Below are 20,570 nucleotides of genomic sequence, written 5' to 3' on the forward strand. Positions count from 1 at the left end.
ACTAGTCTCGGGTGAGTGATGGGGTGCTACAGTGATACCTCCCCTTGAACTAGTCTCGGGTGAGTGATGGGGTGCTACAGTGATACCTCCCCTTGAACTAGTCTCGGGTGAGTGATGGGGTGCTACAGTGATACCTCCCCTTGAACTAGTCTCGGGTGAGTGATGGGGTGCTACAGTGATACCTCCCCTTGAACTAGTCTCGGGTGAGTGATGGGGTGCTACAGTGATACCTCCCCTTGAACTAGTCTCGGGTGAGTGATGGGGTGCTACAGTGATACCTCCCCTTGAACTAGTCTCGGGTGAGTGATGGGGTGCTAGAGTGATACCTCCCCTTGAACTAGTCTCGGGTGAGTGATGGGGTGCTAGAGTGATACCTCCCCTTGAACTAGTCTCGGGTGAGTGATGGGGTGCTAGAGTGATACCTCCCCTTGAACTAGTCTCGGGTGAGTGATGGGGTGCTAGAGTGATACCTCCCCTTGAACTAGTCTCGGGTGAGTGATGGGGTGCTAGAGTGATACCTCCCCTTGAACTAGTCTCGGGTGAGTGATGGGGTGCTAGAGTGATACCTCCCCTTGAACTAGTCTCGGGTGAGTGATGGGGTGCTAGAGTGATACCTCCCCTTGAACTAGTCTCGGGTGAGTGATGGGGTGCTAGAGTGATACCTCCCCTTGAACTAGTCTCGGGTGAGTGATGGGGTGCTAGAGTGATACCTCCCCTTGAACTAGTCTCGGGTGAGTGATGGGGTGCTAGAGTGATACCTCCCCTTGAACTAGTCTCGGGTGAGTGATGGGGTGCTACAGTGATACCTCCCCTTGAACTAGTCTCGGGTGAGTGATGGGGTGCTACAGTGATACCTCCCCTTGAACTAGTCTCGGGTGAGTGATGGGGTGCTACAGTGATACCTCCCCTTGAACTAGTCTCGGGTGAGTGATGGGGTGCTACAGTGATACCTCCCCTTGAACTAGTCTCGGGTGAGTGATGGGGTGCTACAGTGATACCTCCCCTTGAACTAGTCTCGGGTGAGTGATGGGGTGCTAGAGTGATACCTCCCCTTGAACTAGTCTCGGGTGAGTGATGGGGTGCTAGAGTGATACCTCCCCTTGAACTAGTCTCGGGTGAGTGATGGGGTGCTAGAGTGATACCTCCCTTTGAACTAGTCTCGGGTGAGTGATGGGGTGCTAGAGTGATACCTCCCCTTGAACTAGTCTCGGGTGAGTGATGGGGTGCTAGAGTGATACCTCCCCTTGAACTAGTCTCGGGTGAGTGATGGGGTGCTACAGTGATACCTCCCCTTGAACTAGTCTCGGGTGAGTGATGGGGTGCTAGAGTGATACCTCCCCTTGAACTAGTCTCGGGTGAGTGATGGGGTGCTAGAGTGATACCTCCCCTTGAACTAGTCTCGGGTGAGTGATGGGGTGCTAGAGTGATACCTCCCCTTGAACTAGTCTCGGGTGAGTGATGGGGTGCTAGAGTGATACCTCCCCTTGAACTAGTCTCAGGTGAGTGATGGGGTGCTAGAGTGATACCTCCCCTTGAACTAGTCTCAGGTGAGTGATGGGGTGCTAGAGTGATACCTCCCCTTGAACTAGTCTCGGGTGAGTGATGGGGTGCTAGAGTGATACCTCCCCTTGAACTAGTCTCGGGTGAGTGATGGGGTGCTAGAGTGATACCTCCCCTTGAACTAGTCTCAGGTGAGTGATGGGGTGCTAGAGTGATACCTCCCCTTGAACTAGTCTCAGGTGAGTGATGGGGTGCTAGAGTGATACCTCCCCTTGAACTAGTCTCAGGTGAGTGATGGGGTGCTAAAGTGATACCTCCCCTTGAACTAGTCTCAGGTGAGTGATGGGGTGCTACAGTGATACCTCCCCTTGAACTAGTCTCAGGTGAGTGATGGGGTGCTACAGTGATACCTCCCCTTGAACTAGTCTCAGGTGAGTGATGGGGTGCTACAGTGATACCTCCCCTTTAATCACAATATGTGCTCTCTTGTTTGTGAGTAGTATCTTTTTTACGCCAAACCATTACATTTTGTTGTGAATAATGTATTGTGTTACAGAGATACCACACAGTTTATAATGCATGATTATTGCATGGAATCTAAACTCCAAAAGTACAAGTAGATTATACCTTGTAATTACCATAAAAACCATCTATTGAATGATATGCTGTGGTATCATTAAAGAGACATTCTTGAGTTTGCTGATTGTAAGATACATGTACTTCTGACTAATAAAATATTTGTATGATTAAACTTGCATATTAAATATATTTTCTTGTTTAGAATATCAGTGTTTGTATATTCAATGTGTTTCTGGTCATCTTAATATTTGTAAGAAGCCCAAACTGGATTTTGTCTTCAAATAATTTCGTACGTTCGAAAAAATAATTTTCAGGAAATAAAATGAAATTTAACCTAGTACAAATATTACAATGATCAGAAACATGTTTAATATACAGCCACTAATATTTTATGCAGAAAAATATATTTGATATGTAATTACAATCGTTAAAAAGTCTTTGTTAGTCGATAACATCTTAAAAATTGCAGCAAACTCAGGAATGTCCCAACAAATATTTTCTTCATTTTCATTACTGTGATAAAATAATTCAGTGACCGATCTTTTATATAAAATAATTTATTCCTTTTTTATTTTTTCAGTTGACAAATATCGGCATTCCTAGTAATGAGGTCACATGGTCCCGGGTGTCAATGCTTTCCGACCGGTGGATTTGTGTTCGACATTCTAAAAACAACGATCCCAAAACCAAGGCTTCTACTTCTACGGTGAACCTTTATTTTCTATATGATCCATCTGTAGACTCAGGCAATTTAGTATATTTGCTTTAGCCAATATATAATTGTTACTAAAAGTTTGTTGTTATCACCGGCCTTAGTGGCGCAGTGGTTAAGCCATCAGACTACAGGCTGGTAGGTACAGGGTTAGCAGCCCAGTACCGGCTCCAACTCAGAGCGAGTTTTTAAGGGCTCAATTGGGTGTAAGGCCACTACACCCTCTTCTCTCTCACTAACTAACCAACTAACAACTAACCCACTGTCCTGGACAGACAGTCCAGATAGCTGATGTATGTGCCCAGGACAGCGTGCTTGAACCTTAATTGGATATAAGCATGAAAATAAGTTGAAATGAAATGAAATGTTGTCATCTTGTCACATAATATTATATGTATGTGACCCCTGCAATTGCACACAGCAATGTGCAATGCCATGGAGATTGCTGCAGAACATTCTTAATTCTCTGTGGAGCTGGGTTTTTTTTTACTATGGACTATATTTATGACATGACATTATATGCAATTAAATATTAGTTATTTATTTTAGTATTGTACACACACATATTCATATCCATATGTAACAGATCTGTGTATTCCTATTTCTTTCTTTCTTTTTATCTTTAAAAATACAAATGTTTGAGATATTAATAATTTTCAACGTTTTTACATGTACAAGCAGACAAAGAGTAATAATTTGTTACTCCCATCCCTTTGAAAAGTATACATGAAATATTGATTTTGCAAGGGATATATTCTTTTGACATACATTGTCTCTGTACTCGTATGTCTTTCATTTTATTGTGTAATACCGGTTTCTTCCACTAGTATACATGTATGGTTTGAATGCTCGTGAAAATGTTGATAATTGTGAATAATCTCTTGATTAACGAGATGGCACTATACATTTATTGATCATTCCTGTGTGTGTTTGTTTGTAGCTGACTGTGGTGAATCTGAAGAAGGACTGTGAGTATACGTCGTACGATGGCGGGATGACCGACTCAGTTCTTATGCATCCGTCCGAGCCAATAATAGCACTCAAAGGTTTGTATCGAGATTTGCTAGACCGGTGTTGCTAACACTGTGTTACAATCCTCAATTTCTAGAGGTACATATAGAATGTGTTTATATGTGGGGAGACATGTTCTGTGTGCAATATTTAGTTTGCTGTGGTGTTGTCGAGGGTATACATCTGAGAACTCTACATATTATCTAATATATTATATATTTATGTATCTATACATAATACAATTTAAAAAAAAATACACACCATAATGACAGCTCAAACCCTTATTTGAGAGTATCACTGTGATGTCTCTCACTGCAGTGAGATTTATGGTATACCTTGACAGTTGGTTTAAGTGTTTAATGGATGGTAGTACATATTTCAGGGGCCTAGCTTACATATACACAGGTAAGCAGCTGCGTACCAGCTGAGATTACATATATTTTTTAAATTAAAATATATGATGTAAACGCACAGCCAATAGCGTTTTATTCCATCGCCGAAAAAGGTTGCGTACCACCAGAAAATCCCAAGCTAGGCCCCTGCATTTGTATCTAGTCTATTACTTAGTAGAAGTTTATTTACTAATTACTTAGTTTTTGACATCCAATAGACAATGATTCACTAATCAATGTGCTTCAGTGGTATCGTTAAACAAAACAATAATAACAAAAAATGATTATGTAGTTGTAATGTAGATTTACTTTGTGACATTAAATTGATCAACCGGCCTCGTTGGCGTCGTGGTTAGGCCATCGGTCTACAGGCTGGTAGGTACTGGGTTCAGATCCCAGTCGAGGCATGGGATTTTTAATCCAAACCCTGAGTGAGTGCTCTGCAAGGCTCAATGGGTAGGTGTAAACCACTTGCACTGACTAGTGATCCATAACTGGTTCACCAAAGGCCATAGTTTGTGCTATCCTGTCTGTGAGAAGCGCAAATAAAAAATCCCTTGCTGCTAATCGGAAAGAGTAGCCCATGTGTGGTCCTTAACCATATGTCTGACGCCATATAACTGTAAATAAAATGTGTTGAGTGCGTCGTTAAAACATTTCTTTCTTTCTTTCTTTAAATTGATCAATAAAGTTAATAAAGAATTTGTTTTCCATGTTTGTAGCTTTCATGAAGTTTGAAGTGTTTAACTTGGACACAAAGACGTTGATCAGTAAAACGACCCATCACGAGCAGGTCCTCTTCTGGACATGGCTCAACTCGGACATCATCGGCATAGTGACCGACATGGCTGTTTATCACTGGTCACTCTGGCAAGGTTAGTATATCAACTTCAGTGACAGGGTGGTCATGTCACTTACGTTAACCTTTAGACCAACGGATTAATTTTGACAAAATCCACATGGAGGAGGTTCAAATTCATAATGTTAGCTCAAAAAGTTGATGACAGCGTAAAATAATATTGATATGGGAAAGGATGCATGTACAAGTAAGTATTGTTTCCTGCATTTTGGTCAGATGTTCAGTATTCAATTTTAATATTGTTGTACTCGATAATTTCATCTTGTGACCACTGTTTGTGTTGGAAATTAATATGAGTACAATTTATATTCCAGTATTTCTTAATATTCTTTGTTAGTAAAACAATATATATATTTTTTTTATCAAATTATCTGTCACAATCAGCTATCAGTTCTTCATTGTGATGGAAACATTCCACCATCATTGTCAATCTTAAATATTCACAGACAAAAATCATCTTTTACACTCAAAATTCCCCCATTATTTATGACAAAAAACTGAAAATGTAAGTTAGCCCTTTCACTGAAAGGATCATAATGGACTAATTCATGTTTTTGTACTTCAGAGGACTCTTCTCCGGAGAAAATATTTAACCGACACAGTCGTCTGGAATTCACTGAGATTGTGTCCTACCAAGCCGATCCTACACTCAAATGGTTGGCGCTCACTGGCATGTCACCAGAGGTAAAACCTATGTGTCATTAACTGTATTCATCTGTCTTCATCTGGGGGCGGGCCGTAGCCCAGTGTTAAAGCGTTCACTTGATGCGCAGTCAGTCTGGGATTGATCCCCATTGGTGGGCCCATTTGGCTATTTCTCGCTCCAGCCAGTGCACCACGACTGGTGTATCAAAGGCCGTGGTATGTGCTATCTTGTCTGTGGGATGGTGTATATAAAAGATCCCTTGCTGCTAATCGGAAAGAGTAGCCCATGAAGTGGCGACAGCGGGTTTTCTCTCTCAATATCTGTGTGTGGTCCTTAACCATATGTCCGACACCATATAACCGTAAATAAAATGTGTTGAGTGCGTCGTTAAATAAAACATTTCCTTCCTGTCTTCATCTGTCCAGATTTTTAAATATAATTACAAAGATAAAAAGATCTTCCAGATTTTTCCAGAATTTTGGATTTTAGCAGTACCCAAACATTTTTCATGTCCTTATTCTTTTCAAAACCCTGCAAAGTTTTCTGCTATTTTGTGTGTGTCCAAACTCATATTCATCTCTCTAATTAAAAAGATTGGAATTCAGTTGATTAGAATAGATTTACAGCTGAACATGTGTCATGTCGCCACCCACAGTGGTATGTTCAGAAGACCAAGCACTCTCAAAACGTTTGATTGGTACCATCATCTTGAATTCTATCATACTACATCCATCCACTCTAGTATATGACCCATCCACTCTAGCATATGACCCATCCACTCTAGCATGACTCATCCACTCTAGCATATGACCCATCCACTCTAGCATATGACCCATCACAGGGGTGGGAATTCTCCTCAAATCAGCTGTTTTCCTCTCATGGAACATTGCGTTTCCTTGCATTTTAATTGTCCTTTCCTCCAAAATGTCAGATGGCACAGATTTTAACCTAGGATTTCAAGAATTTCCGGGACCCCTCTAGATTTCCTCTTTTTTACAGTTCACCAATTCCCACCCCTGATTCTAGCATATGACACATCCACTTTAGCATATGACCCATCCACTCTAGCATATGACCCATCCACTCTAGCATATGACCCACGGATCCACTCTAGCATATGACCCACGGATCCACTCTAGCATATGACCCATCCACTCTAGCATATGACCCATCCACTCTAGCATATGACCCATCCACTCTAGGAGATGACCCATCCACTCTAGCATAGGACTGCAATTGCTTGCCCTCCTAAACATAACTCAGGTAAAGAAGTAATAAAAAGTTTCCTCTTAACAGGTGGCTACTTATTACAGGTCAGTGTATCCTGTTTTATACCATTTGAGAGAATAGTATGGTGGCCTCGTTAGCCAGATTTGGACTTGCATTCAACAGCCACTGATTGAACAATGCCTCAAGAAGCTGTTCAATTTTCAGTCCCTTTCTAATATGTTGCAGTGTTATTAACATATATGCCTTATTTTAGTATCTTATGTGGCAGCAGTGTATTTTTTCTCTCAGTCTTGATGAAGCAAGTGTTGCCATTACCATACATTGGACATGTAATAGCTTTGGTTTAAAAAACTGCTGGGGTATCATTAAGCAGACATTCCTTTGCTTTCCATTATTTGAGATGAAAATCTTGATACATGTCTTACATTTTTCAGGAAGACCGGATCTCAGGAATCACTCAGCTGTACAGTGTGGACGAAGAAATAACACAGTGTATCAACTCTCACGCTGTTTGCTTTGCCCTGTACAAATTCTGCGACAACCTCTACCCATCGACAACCTTCTGTGTGGGGTCCAGAGACAGTCAAGACCATGGAAAGGTCTTCATGATAGCAAATTTCTCTCTATCTTTACAACTAAGTGTCAAAATAACTATGTTAGACAATGCTGAGGTTTTGTTAAACAAATTTTTGTTTTTGTTTTTATTTTGTTGATAATGAAATACATGATAAAAAACATGCTTGGTTTTTGTCTCAGCTTTATGGAGTAAAGATGCGAGATATAGGTATTACTTTTCTGATGTTGTCAACCTTTGTGTTAAAAAAAGTTTTATGTTTAGATCAGTTTCTCACAGGCTATAAGTCCTAGGTTATTGAAACTTGGTTCATAGTTGCATTTATGGTTGTTCATCACAGTGCACAGAATTGTGTTTTTTTAGAATTGGTAAGACATTTAATTCTGTGGAATTCTAATTTTCAGTCCTATTGAAATCTGATTTTACTCTCCATATGTCCTTGTCTCTCTTGGTATAAGACAAAGGAGCAATCAACTGAGGTGCTTGGGTAGTAGGATCAAGCCCCCTCATTGGACCTATGCTCTGACTGTTTTGTTTTTTATATCACATCTGAACCAGTGCCCCACCCTTGGTATATCAAAGGCTGTCTTGCTTGTGAGAAAATACATATAAAAGATCCCAAATGTTTCACATCCAATAGGCAATGATTAATAAATCAATGTTCTTCAGTTGTGTTGTTAAACAAAACAAACTCATGGTATGTACTGTCCTGTCTATGTATAAGTGCATATAAAAAAGACCTTGCTGCTTTTCGGTACAAGTAACTAGTGTGGAAAGAGGTTAGATAAATACAAGTTTAAAAATAACCATATGTTGCATCTAATCAGCCATAATTTTAAATGTTCTACGGTGTTTTTAAACATATATTTCTTTCCTTTACCGCTGCATTGAACATTGTAGGAACAAATTCGTTATCCTTATGTTTTTCTCTAATTATTTGTCTTGATGTTTAGGTCCATGTGATAGAATTGCGTCCATACCACAAGGGGAACTTTGCTCCAAGGAGTAGTTACGATCACGTACAGTTCCGAGATGACTACGACAAATACGATTTTCCCATCTCCCTCCAGGTATTTAGATTGTTCATTGTCAGCAGGTAGAGAGTTTAATTAACCAGTCTGGATAATGCAATCTGTGCCATCAGATTGAAGACTGTTACTTATTGGGTTTATGTTCATGTATGCATAATGATGTCATCCTTGTTATTCAATAAAGTTTGGAGTGTTAAGCATATTGTAATATTTTGTAAGACACTAAGTAACACTTATGAGAGAAAAATAGGAATAACATTTTTACTCGTTATTGGGAATACAAAGTACGAAGTAAAATTGATTTAAACTTTGTAGCTCATAAACCAGATTGCAGAAATCGGCTCCTAAAAAAAAGTTTAATATGAATTTTAATAATTCCTACTTTTATTTAAGTTAAGTTTCATGTTTTTAGTCCTATTTTCTCTTCATCTTCTTAATATGTTTGCAAGACCATGAATATATATATATATTTTTTAAAGGAATAAAAATACACAAAAGCCACCAATGAAATATGCCTGCTGTTTATCAGATTTTGTTATACATTGTATGTTTGTTTATTACAGGTGTCTAGCAAATATGGCCTGTTGTTTATGATCACCAAATACAGTTATCTGTACATCTGTGACATGGAAACTGCCGTCTGCCTCTCCTGTACACGGATTATCATGGACATCATCTTTGCAGTAACCCTTAACACTAAAACACAGAGTATTTTAGGAATCACCCGAAGTGGGCAGGTACATGTTTATAATTAATATGGGGATACAGTTTTCTGTAAATGTTGTGTAACACATGTTTCTAAATATTATCATGCACAGCTTTTGGATGTCAGACTGGATGTAATTGACTAATAGACTGATGGAAATATTTCCCAATCCTACAAGTGGTCTCCTTGAAAAAGTCCAGTTTTAAGAACTGATATAAAAAGGGACCATGAAACACAACGGTTTTGGATGAAGATTTTTGTTTACAGAGATTCTGGTTATGATGGGTTTCACTGTATACTGAAATATGCAATATGTGCTGTCCTGTATATATGACAACGTCTGTATCAAAGATTACATGCTGTTATTAGGTCAATCCATTGCTCCTTCCAACAATTCCAGTCAATAAATTTCAAATGAGGAGAGCAATTTAAAACAGCTTCAAATTTAAGATTAGAAATATATTTTATAATTTAAAAAACAGACATCTGATATGCAATTGTTTTTTCTTTCCCTTGTAATGAAATAACGTCCTGAATATCAGCATAGGTTGACAACCTAAATGCTGAGTGTGGGTCCATTTAAGTAAATATCTACAATATTTATTTTCATATTTATGATTGTTTGTTGTTTAAATATCAAGAGCTTGTGATTGTTTTAAAGTGAATATAATATCTAGCAAGGATCACATTTGCATACGAAATAGCAGCGTCATGTGTTTACTGTTTTGTCTCCATATCAGTAAAAAAAAGGAGCACTTTTCCATCCAGATTATATTTAATATTATATAAATTTGTTGTATTATTATAGCATTGGGATGCCAGCGATATGCAATTTTTTATTTTTACTTATTTTCCTGCTTATATCCAATTAAGGTTCAAGCATGCTGTCCTGGGCACACATCTCAGCTATCTGGGCTGTCTGTCCAGAAAAGGGAGTAACCGATACCGGGCTGCGAACCCAGTACCTACCAGCCTTATGACCAATGGCTTAACCACGATGCCACCGAGGCCGGTGATATGCAGTCAGTCTTTTTCATTGCAGCCAGTGCTCCACCACTAATGTAACAAATGTACTATCCTGTCTGTGGGAAAGAGTAGCCCTTGGTGTGGTAGCAGCAAATTTCTCTCTCATCTGATCTTTACCGATACGTCCAACGCAACATAACTAGAGTAAAATGTGTTGTGTGTGTCATTCAATAAAAATGTCTTCCTTCTTCCTTATACTAGTATATGATAGAACCTTAATAGCAGTGTACATGTATTGTCTTTTTAACACTTCATCCTGCTGTCTTACAGGTGATCTCTGTCGATCTCAGAAAGGACAATCTCCTCTCAAACCTCCGTGATACAGCAAAGTTGTCCAGTCAAGTGACGCGCTTAGAGAAGGCAATACTGAACAGTTAGTACTGGAGAAAACAGTATCTTTATGGTGTTCGAGAATTATCAGCAAATGCATCTGGCCATGCCAGACCTAATGGCAGATGCTGCTTACTTCTTATTACTATTATATACAAGTTTACAGGGTGAATAGTTCTAGCTGCTTGGCAGAACATTGGTATATTAGCATGATGCAGCCAGTATCTTAAGGCAGTTGTGTTCTATCTAGTCAGAGAGCTGTAGGCTTTTTAAACGTTTATGACTTTTTCACTCTAAAACCATGAGTTGGTGTTTTGAAAAAGATAATTATTAGTGATTTATACGATGTATTCGAAACTGTCCTGGTGCAGGGAACGTGTTCCTAAACGTTTCAAAGAAGTGAAAACATGTTCGGGAATGTGTTCCCGTTCTCAAACCACACACTACCTCGACTGGTGGTGTTACAAGAACACGTTCTCATCCATTCGCGAAATCATGCAGTTTCAAATATACGGATTATGTTGTTGTTTTGAAAATCTAAAACAGGTGATCACGAAAGTACAGGAGATGAAATACCTATTACAAAGTAGAATTCTAACTAATAAGTCGCAAACATATGTGAATACACCTCGTTGATTACCTGCAGTAATTGCTGGTAGCCACTATAAGCAAGAACTGATTATATGTGCCAGGGATATTTGCGTATGTGTGAACATAATTATGTCACTATATAATAGAATGCAATTATTAAATTTAATGTAATTTAACACTTCAAGGCCTACACCTTCACTTTGCCTACATTTCTAAGGAAAATAAAAATGTTTTTATTTTTCAAAATGTTCTATCAAAGAAGGTAAATATTTTAATACTTTTCAATATTAGACCTAAATATTTTGATATCCTGTAAATGACAGGATAAACCGTAAAGATATTTATATCCTTTCATTACCAGGATACTGACAGTATAAACCCAATAAGTGTTGATATTATTTTCATTGACAAAATTCTTTCAAAGTAAACCTTTTAATTGATAGGATGCGGATAGGATAAACCTAATAGATGATGATATCCTCATGTTGTGAATGCTTAAGTATATCTTTGCCTTTGATTTGATAAATGCATTATTGCATGTTGATAGTTATTATTTCATGGAAGCTGCAGTTAATACATGTAGGTATTTTGTGGGTAACAATTAAAAAATATTAATCACATAATCTTTGTGCTAAAAATGCCAAATGTTAATGGGACATATGGTAATTTCTCCCATCTCTAGCCATGCAAGACAGACCTTTTCCATGATGTCAGCCAATGTGGAGTAAATCTGTCTTGGGCTATGACATCATTGAATTTAACATGGGGGAGTATTACAGCGTTGGTAATATATGACATATCAATGTGAGTTGGTTAGTTTTAGATTAATATTTTGTTATTAAAACCTTCATTATAAAACCTATCTTGTTAATTTGTAGTGTTAAATTATATTTAACACATGAAACAGATACGGCAAATATGATAGTGTAGTTTATTTAAGATAAAACGGTCAAATAAACAAGTTACTTTTTCAGCCATCTTTGTTTATTCGTGTAAAATAATGGTTTATTTATTGAATGGATGGGAGAAAAAGATGGCAAGCCTCGTCCCAGATCGAAATTTTCACCACCGAGGGTGTACTTTTTCTATCCCACATGACCACTTATGATGGAGTCTATCTTGTATCTGAGAATAACGGGTCTCTAAAAGTGACAAAATATCAGTTAAGACACACTTCTCCCTCCTCCCACTTTACTCCCTATATCCCATGGTACTTTTCTCATTCCTTCACACTCCTCTCTTACCTTCTTATTTTCTTCCTTTCTTATCCTTCACCAATTCTCTCTCTTTATCTTTCTGTCTATCCCACTTCTTTTCCCCCTTTCCCCCCCAAAAAGTGCTAATCCATCTAGGTAAAAATAAATCGTAAGGAAACTTTGTATATGCAAAATGTTAATCAGACTAAGCTGACAACAAGTATCCAAATGATTTATTTCAGTAACTGAATAAGATGTAGAATATACAAAATTTAATTTATGTAACCTGTTAACCTACATGTAACAGCTGTTACAAACATTATCATATTATACAAATAAACGAAGGAAGTGTTTGCACATTCTAACTTCTTTCAAAATGAAATATTAGGTTTTTTTACTTTGGCTTTACAAGTATACTCCCCATAAATAAAATTTTAAGCAATTTAAGTTTTTTAATTTTCATAAATAACCTTTTCAGCTGTGTGTCAGTTTATTTTAACAATATCAATAACATATCACACACACATGCCTGTGTCAAAACATCACAGACATCTATATCATTAGAATTGCAATTAAAAATATATTTGGTCCATCATAAGTTGCTTAATTTTCTAATTCTTTATTTTGGGGGAGGGGTAGGTGGGGTGGGGGTGGATTATAATTGCATTAATTAAAACAAAGGCTACCATCCTACTTTACATAAAAAAGAAAAATTATGCAGACCACCCATCCCCATGTGATAATTTCTGTAATATCCTAATATGGAAACTAACTTGTGATGCAACATGTAGAATTATTATACCGTTAGTATGTGATAATGTTTTCATTTAAATTTTCTTGTCTACCAACTTGCATCAATGAATAATTAAATGTTGGGAACATAAGTCTGACTGCTGTCTTATGTCATTTGCTTTGAAGATATGGTTATTTTGTTTTTGTTTTTTGTTGTTTTTCTTTTCTTTTCTTTCTGTAATAGAAAAGTATAATATAATAAACAAATATTATGTGACATTTTTTTTATTAAATATCAACCTTTTGTCAGTTAAAGTTACTGTAAGAAAATGTTTGTTTCTTACAGTTTTATTTCCCCATGTAAATGCCAGTTGGGGTATTGCCAGTCATTACGTAATTTTAGAGTGGGTAGTGGTCTTAACCTTACAAAATGATATATGGAGGGGGGGGGGGTGGGGGGGCTGACGTGTGCATTAAAAATGCCAAATTTTGCATTACATAATTGTTGAATGGCCCTAAATATGTATTTTGTTGCCATATTTAAATTTTGTGTTACTATCTTTAAATGAAGTGTTAGAGGGTTTTTTAACTACTTAGTTTTACTTGATTATGAAACTTGGTCTTGATTAATTGGTCACATAGGTTACGTAAGTGATTAATGCTTGACACACTTGATTAATAAGAGCATTACTATTATGGGATATACATGTACTATGTCATATTAAGAATTGCATTTGCATGTACCTGGTATAATAGTGATTTCAAATGAACATACCCTTTACTACTTAAAAGAATTTACAAAGTGGGAAACATGATTATTTTAATTTCTATAGGCCTACTATGTTGTGGTGATTTGAACATTTTTATGTTAGGTCGTGCTTTTTAATCATTATTAGTTATTTTTCCTGGTTGAATATTGGTCACAAAAATAAAATAAAATCATAACACAGGTTAAATGAATCTCTGTTTTAACATGTACAAATTTGTATACGTAACAGTTATTCTAAGGTCAACATTAAATACAAAATTATGTGCTGTAAACTAACTGACTGATAAAAAGTATCTCAAAACATTTACTTTCAGTCAAAATTGCTACCCCACCACCTTTTTTTTTTCTTGAATTGTTTTCAATATAAACAGCTGTTTTATTCATAACTGCTAGCTACCTAAATTTCCATTACTTAAAGATAATAGCTTGGACTCATTCTCTGGCAAAGTCAGAGGCCTTGCCAGTGACCATGGTGGACATGCCCTAACCTTAAATGGTAAATGTGATTGGCTTTGTTTATTGCCAACTCGACCCTAATTTTTCTTGTAAATTTATAATTTAAATTTTCTTCTACTGAGAGTGTACTATCGATTTTTATACCTTTCCTTGTATAGTTCTTCCATTTTATAATGAAAAGGTTGTATAATACTCTTTTTTTTTTCAAATAACAAAAATAAAATGTTGACTGAACAAAATATACTGCTATAATCATGGAATGTAGGTTTTATAAAACCAACATTTTAGCAGGCCCATAGCCTGCAGGTAGTACTAAATCAAATAACTTCTGGCTGGGTAAATTTTCGAGGTACCGCTAATTTTTAATAGAGCAGTTAATACTTCTAGTCCTGTGATTGGTGATAAATGTAAGTGTGTTGGTTGTAAAAAAAACCTGGGTGAAAAATGTATGCAATTTTATTTCATCTAGTACCACTGTATCAATTAGCCTTATGCTTGAAACATATATGGGGTATCTAAAAAAAGTACTCAAATGTTTTGTGGAACTAGGGTAGTCATAGATGCTACCCGTTATCTTTGAAATGAGCACCTTGACCCCATTTTTTCTAATTCACTTAAATGGTAAGGAGTGGTATATCTGGTGTTTATGTTGATTGATATGCTGCAGGTAGGAGTTCTATTAGCCACATATATTATTATTGTTGTCTATGGGATTTGATTTGATGCAGGTAGGAGTTCTATTAGCCACATATATTATTATTGTTGTCTATGGGATTTGATTTGATGGTATACACCCTGTAGAATGGGAAGGTGCATATTCACACCACATGCAACTTTAAACACTTTGTTAGGTCCACTTTTAGCAAAACAAAACAAAGATTTCATTTGAAAAATGTTTTATTGTAGATCAACTTTATAAAATATGTGATGCCCTCCCCATCTCAAAATCCTACATATGTGCCTGTTTAAGACATCCTAAGCACCTGTTATTTAAAATGTGTACTATATTTGGTGTATAAGTCAAAGTGATGAGATTAAAAATATATATACAGTGAAACCTGTCTAAACTGGATCACCCCGGGGACTTAATATCTATCTGATTTAGACAGGATCCGGACTGATGTTTAGAGGGGTCATGTTTTAGAATTTAAATAATTCGGAATCACTTCAGGGTCTGGTTTAGACACGTTTTACTGTATAATGCATTATTATGTTTTGATTTGCTGGTGATATTATTATTATTACAATAGTGTTGTCATAGTACTAGTATATCATGTGTAGATTTAGTGTTGTGTGTAATTTTTTCAACACATTAATAATAAAACATCCTGCTTACATGTATTTATGATTTTGCTGTATAAATATTTAATATGATTTCTCTCCATTGATGTTTATATGAAGATGTTTATAGTTACCACAGATCTCAGTGTTGATTAGTACCGGGTATCAGTTAAGCTTCAGGGCCCGGTAACATAAAGCACTCGTAACACTTACGTCGGACATACGGCACACATTATGTATGGTGTACGTCTGATGTAAGTGTTAAGAGTGCTTTATGTTACCGGGCCCAGATGTAGAAAAAGGAAACCACAAAGGAAACCTCATAACTGGCTGTTTGTGAACTAATTACCAATATGGCATTCTAACACACTCCTACATTATAATATTATTAGGAATGACTTTGCCTTTCCAGCATGTACATTGTATCTGTACTAATTAATAAATTTGTTTGCTTTATGTTTGCCATTGTAACTGAAGCAGTGTTAGAATTAACAAATACACATGTACTAACATCACTCATTCATCAGTGTTTTGGGCAGGTTTGGTGTTTGTTTGTTTTTGTTTGAGTGTTTTTCTGTGAATTTGTTTTTTCAAATATTTGAATGATTTGTCATTTAATTTCATTTACAAAGCCATTTTCCTTTTTATTCATTTTCTAGGAAAATATACATTTTTTGTTTACATAGTCTGACTTCAACTGACCGGTAGGGTTGGCTAATCATGAACATCCGATGGACATTTTCTTTCTCTTCCCATTAAAGGGACTATCCAGCACACATAGCCATTTTAACATTAATTGCATATGTATTTTCTTGTTTAGAATATAAAGTTCTGTCTATTCAAGGCATTTCAGTTTGAAATTTTGCCTTTTTTGCCTTCACTAAACAGTTTAGGTGACAATGTTTTCTTCAATGTTTTTTTCCAACTGCAAAATTAATTTATTAATATAATGCTTTATATTTCAAACATTTTGATAGATCTTGTTACCCAGAATGTAACATTACATGTGAGTATACCAGACAATAAAAGAGAACAAATATTTTAACATAGAGTTGAATCCCATTAGCTCGAACCCCGTCGGTGCTTGAGAAAGTATTCGACCCACTGGATAGTTCAACCTAACCATTCGTGTCAACAACATGTAAGTGTAACCGGGACGTCACCAAACAATAAAAGATACACAAATATTTTAACATACAGTTGAATCCCGTTAGCTCGAACCCCGTCGGTGCTCGAGAAAGTATTTAACCCATCGGGTAGTTCAACCTAACCATTCGTGTCAACAATGTGTAAGTGTAACCGAAACTTCAGTTTGTATTCGAGTGTCGCAGTGTAATCAACCCTTCCAATTTCGACACAATGGGATTCTACTGTATACATTTTTCAAGATAAAATTAATTTGTTAAATAGACGGTCAAGATGGGCCTAAGATGATCACAAGACATTGATAACTTTAATAGACTAAAAAACCCTGATGAGATTCAGACTGTATAATTTCAAATAAATTAAAGAAAACTATATGAATATTCACGCTTTATTTTTGGTTAAGTATAGATTAATCAACTGTCTATTTCAATGGCTTTAAGCTCTAAAATATTGTGTCTTTAACTCCAGTGGGAAAGAAATATTTGAATAAAATCCCATGTGAAACGATGATGATGATGATGATGATTGTGGTGACAGTGATATTGGTGATGATGATGATTGTGGTGACATTGATGATGGTGATGATGATGATGATATGATATAATATGCATGTTTCATTTGCACTGCTCGAAATCCTCAATATCCCGGAATTTTAAGAATTTTTACACCAGATCTGGGATGTCTATAAAAAAAAAAATCAACAGTTGAAGTAAACTTTCTTTTATCCCCAATGTACATACATAATTATAGATACACATGTATGTATAAACGTGTTTCATAGCTTAGAGTATTCTTTGTTTCTGTTCATACTTTATACATGTGAGTGTATAATTGTGTCTTATAGAGTATATTATAGATTTCTAATATTTATTTTATTTACATGTGTTTATTTCTGTCATTGTATGGTCACTGTGTGGTTTCCACTCTTTTGAGTGTACAAGTCAATCAAAACTATGCTTCCGGCAAGTGCTGTATTATATATACATATATATTATGTTATTAAATGTGCTTGTTAAATGTTATTTATTTTAGGGAAGAAACGTTTGTTAATAACTTAAATAGTTATAGTTGTTTTTGTAATAAACTAACAGAACAAATGTCTCTTTGATTTCTTTTGTGTGCACTGGAAAGAATTAAAAGGAGTACTTATAGTCACCTCAGCACACTTTAAACTTTGACCATTTGGTGTCTGGAAAATGTGATTAATTCAAACACATGGTTAGAGTTAAAGTTAAAGTTTGTTCTTCCTTAACGACACCACTAAAACACATTGATTAATTAATCACCGCCTATTGGATGTCAAACATTTGGTAATTCTGACACATAGTCATCAGAGGAAACCTGCTACATTTTTTCAGTAGCAGCAAGGGATCTTTTATATGCACTTTCCCACACACATACCATGGCCTTTGACCAGATGTGGTGCACTGGTTGGAATGAAAAAACCCCAATCTGTTAAATGGATCCACCGAGTTTGTTCTATCCTGCAATGCAAGCACCTCAGGCGAGCACTCGGCCAACTGAGCTAAATGCCTTCCCCCCCCCCCCCCCCCCCCCCCCCCCCCTGGTTTGAGAGTGACAGGAATCTGCAGCCATCACCAAGCTGCTGGTGAATACAAGTGATATTTTTTATATCCAGGACAGCACATACCATGATAACTAGTTGGGGGTGTTTTGATTCTTTGACTCGTTGCAGTGTAACATTGTTTTACCACTGAACTACAGGTAAAGTTACAATTAAAGTGGTTGTTTTGTTAATGACACCACTAGAGGACATTGATTAATTAATCATCAGCTATTGGATGTCGGGCATTGGGCAATTCTTACACATAGTTTTCAGAAGAAAAAAAACGGTTACTTTTTTCATTAGTAGAAATATATCTTTTATATGCCTTTCCCATAGACCGACATTACATACATGTACCACAGCCTTTGACATATACCAGTTACGGAGCATTGGATGGGAGGGGGAAATCCCAATGGGTCCATGGAGAATGATGTTATGTCTAGCTCATTAGTGGGTACTGTACCACAGCTAAACCCCTCCCAAAAACTAGTACCGGTACTGCTTGCCTGCTGTCATTCATTCATTTCAACTTATTTCCGTGCTTATATCGAATTAAGGTTCAAACACGCTGTCCAGGGCACACACTTCGGCTATCTAGGCTGTCTGTCCAGGATAGTGAGTTGGTTGTTAGTGGTTAATGAGAAAGAAGTGGGTGTAGTGGTCTTACACCTATCCACTGAGTTGTTACAACGCCCTCTCGGTGGGAGCCGGTACCTACCAGCCTTATGTCCGATGGCTTAACCACGACACCACCGAGGCCGTTCTGCCGCTGTCACAGTATGCCTAGTAAAGCTTAAAGCACAAAAGACAAGAAAGACTGAGTGTTTGTGTATACATTTATATCCGTTCATGAACTGAAAAGGGTGGGTGTGGGGGATTTCCACCCTCAATGTTTTCTGGCTTGAGTCGGTATGCTTGGCAGCAGCTTGCTTTGCTATTTACCAACAAACGTATTTGTTTTGTTTAGCAACACCCTCAGAGCGCATTGATTAATTAACCATTGGCTATACACAGCCTTTAATATACCAGTCGTGGGGACACTGGTTGGAACAAGAAAAATCAAATTAGAGCCACTTGTGTTAAATGTGTGTCTGTTTAAATATATATCGATACAATGTAATGACCTGGGATTATTATTTTTATTTTTTTTTAAATTAAAAATAAATAAATTGTAATTATCTACAATGCCTTGCCTCCATCCTCAACGCTTTTAACTAAATACATGAGTTGACAAGCTCGACAACAGCTTGCTTTAATAGCTCTGCAAATTCACCTCACTGAAGGGAATCGATCCTACGACCCATGGTGCATGAGATGTAATATGAGTGTTTTGCCACTGAGATGCACATCACCCGATGGCCGCGAATCACGTTGGTGGATCCATTGAGCTGATTGGATTTTTTTCCGTTCCAACTCGGGGCCATACCCTGATCAAAATCGGGGGGGGGGGGGGGCACTACTTTTTATAAACAAATGAAACACTATACAAATTAAACAGATGTGTATGCTATTTTCTTGAGTAACAAAAAGAAAAAAAGAGTGAGATTCTCGGGGGGTAACTGAACACCCCCCTATGCCCCCGGAGGATACGGCCCTGCAACTAGTGCACCACAATTGGACAAATGCCGTGATATGTGCTTTCCTGTCTGTGGAAAAGTGCATATAAAAGAGTCCTTGCTGCATTAGGAAAAATGTAGCAGGTTTCCTCTGATGACTACAAGTCAGAATTATCAAATGTTAACATCCAATAGCCAATGATTAATTAATCTATGTGCTCCAGCGGTATTGTTAAATAAAACAAACTTTAATTAATCAATGTGCTCCAGTGGTGTCGTTAAACAAAACAAACTTTAACTATTAATATGCTAAAAATGTAATAATATGCTGTTTTGTTTTTAGTTATAAATATGAAATTTATAAAACCATGTTATTGCAAATATGCATACAGTTATTTCATGCACAATCAAATGTTATAAAAGGAACAACTCAACAGCACCCCTACAGTACAGGTCATGTCACATCATATCACAACTCTGCCCCTCCTATATTTGGCATGCACTATTATTGGCAAGTTCTGCGGTTTTATTGACAGGGCATAGGCTACGAGATTGTACGCCCCTCCCCTCGCCCCCCTCGCCCCCCCGCCCCCCCCCCCAAAAAAAAAAACCCACAAAAAAAAAAAAAACCCCACCACGAACCCCTCAAAAACCAACAAACAAAACAACAACAGGGGCGT

At 37.1% G+C, this 20,570-nt stretch overlaps 1 protein-coding gene across 1 annotated transcript in view; it reads left to right on the forward strand.

The window, feature by feature from the left end:
- LOC121367877 (clathrin heavy chain-like) overlaps positions 1-12,067 on the forward strand; it is a 31,842-nt gene extending 19,775 nt beyond the window's left edge. Inside the window, exons 2-9 of the mRNA XM_041492317.1 lie at positions 2,660-2,785; positions 3,732-3,837; positions 4,917-5,069; positions 5,619-5,737; positions 7,364-7,528; positions 8,457-8,573; positions 9,098-9,271; positions 10,537-12,067. Coding sequence (XP_041348251.1) covers positions 2,660-2,785; positions 3,732-3,837; positions 4,917-5,069; positions 5,619-5,737; positions 7,364-7,528; positions 8,457-8,573; positions 9,098-9,271; positions 10,537-10,644 — 1,068 coding nt within the window. The 3' untranslated portion in view covers positions 10,645-12,067. The remainder of the gene's footprint in view (positions 1-2,659; positions 2,786-3,731; positions 3,838-4,916; positions 5,070-5,618; positions 5,738-7,363; positions 7,529-8,456; positions 8,574-9,097; positions 9,272-10,536) is intronic.
- Positions 12,068-20,570: the final 8,503 nt, after the last annotated feature.

The sequence above is a fragment of the Gigantopelta aegis genome, chromosome 3 (genome assembly GCF_016097555.1).
Source record: "Gigantopelta aegis isolate Gae_Host chromosome 3, Gae_host_genome, whole genome shotgun sequence".
Classification (NCBI taxonomy): Eukaryota; Metazoa; Mollusca; class Gastropoda; order Neomphalida; family Peltospiridae; genus Gigantopelta; species Gigantopelta aegis.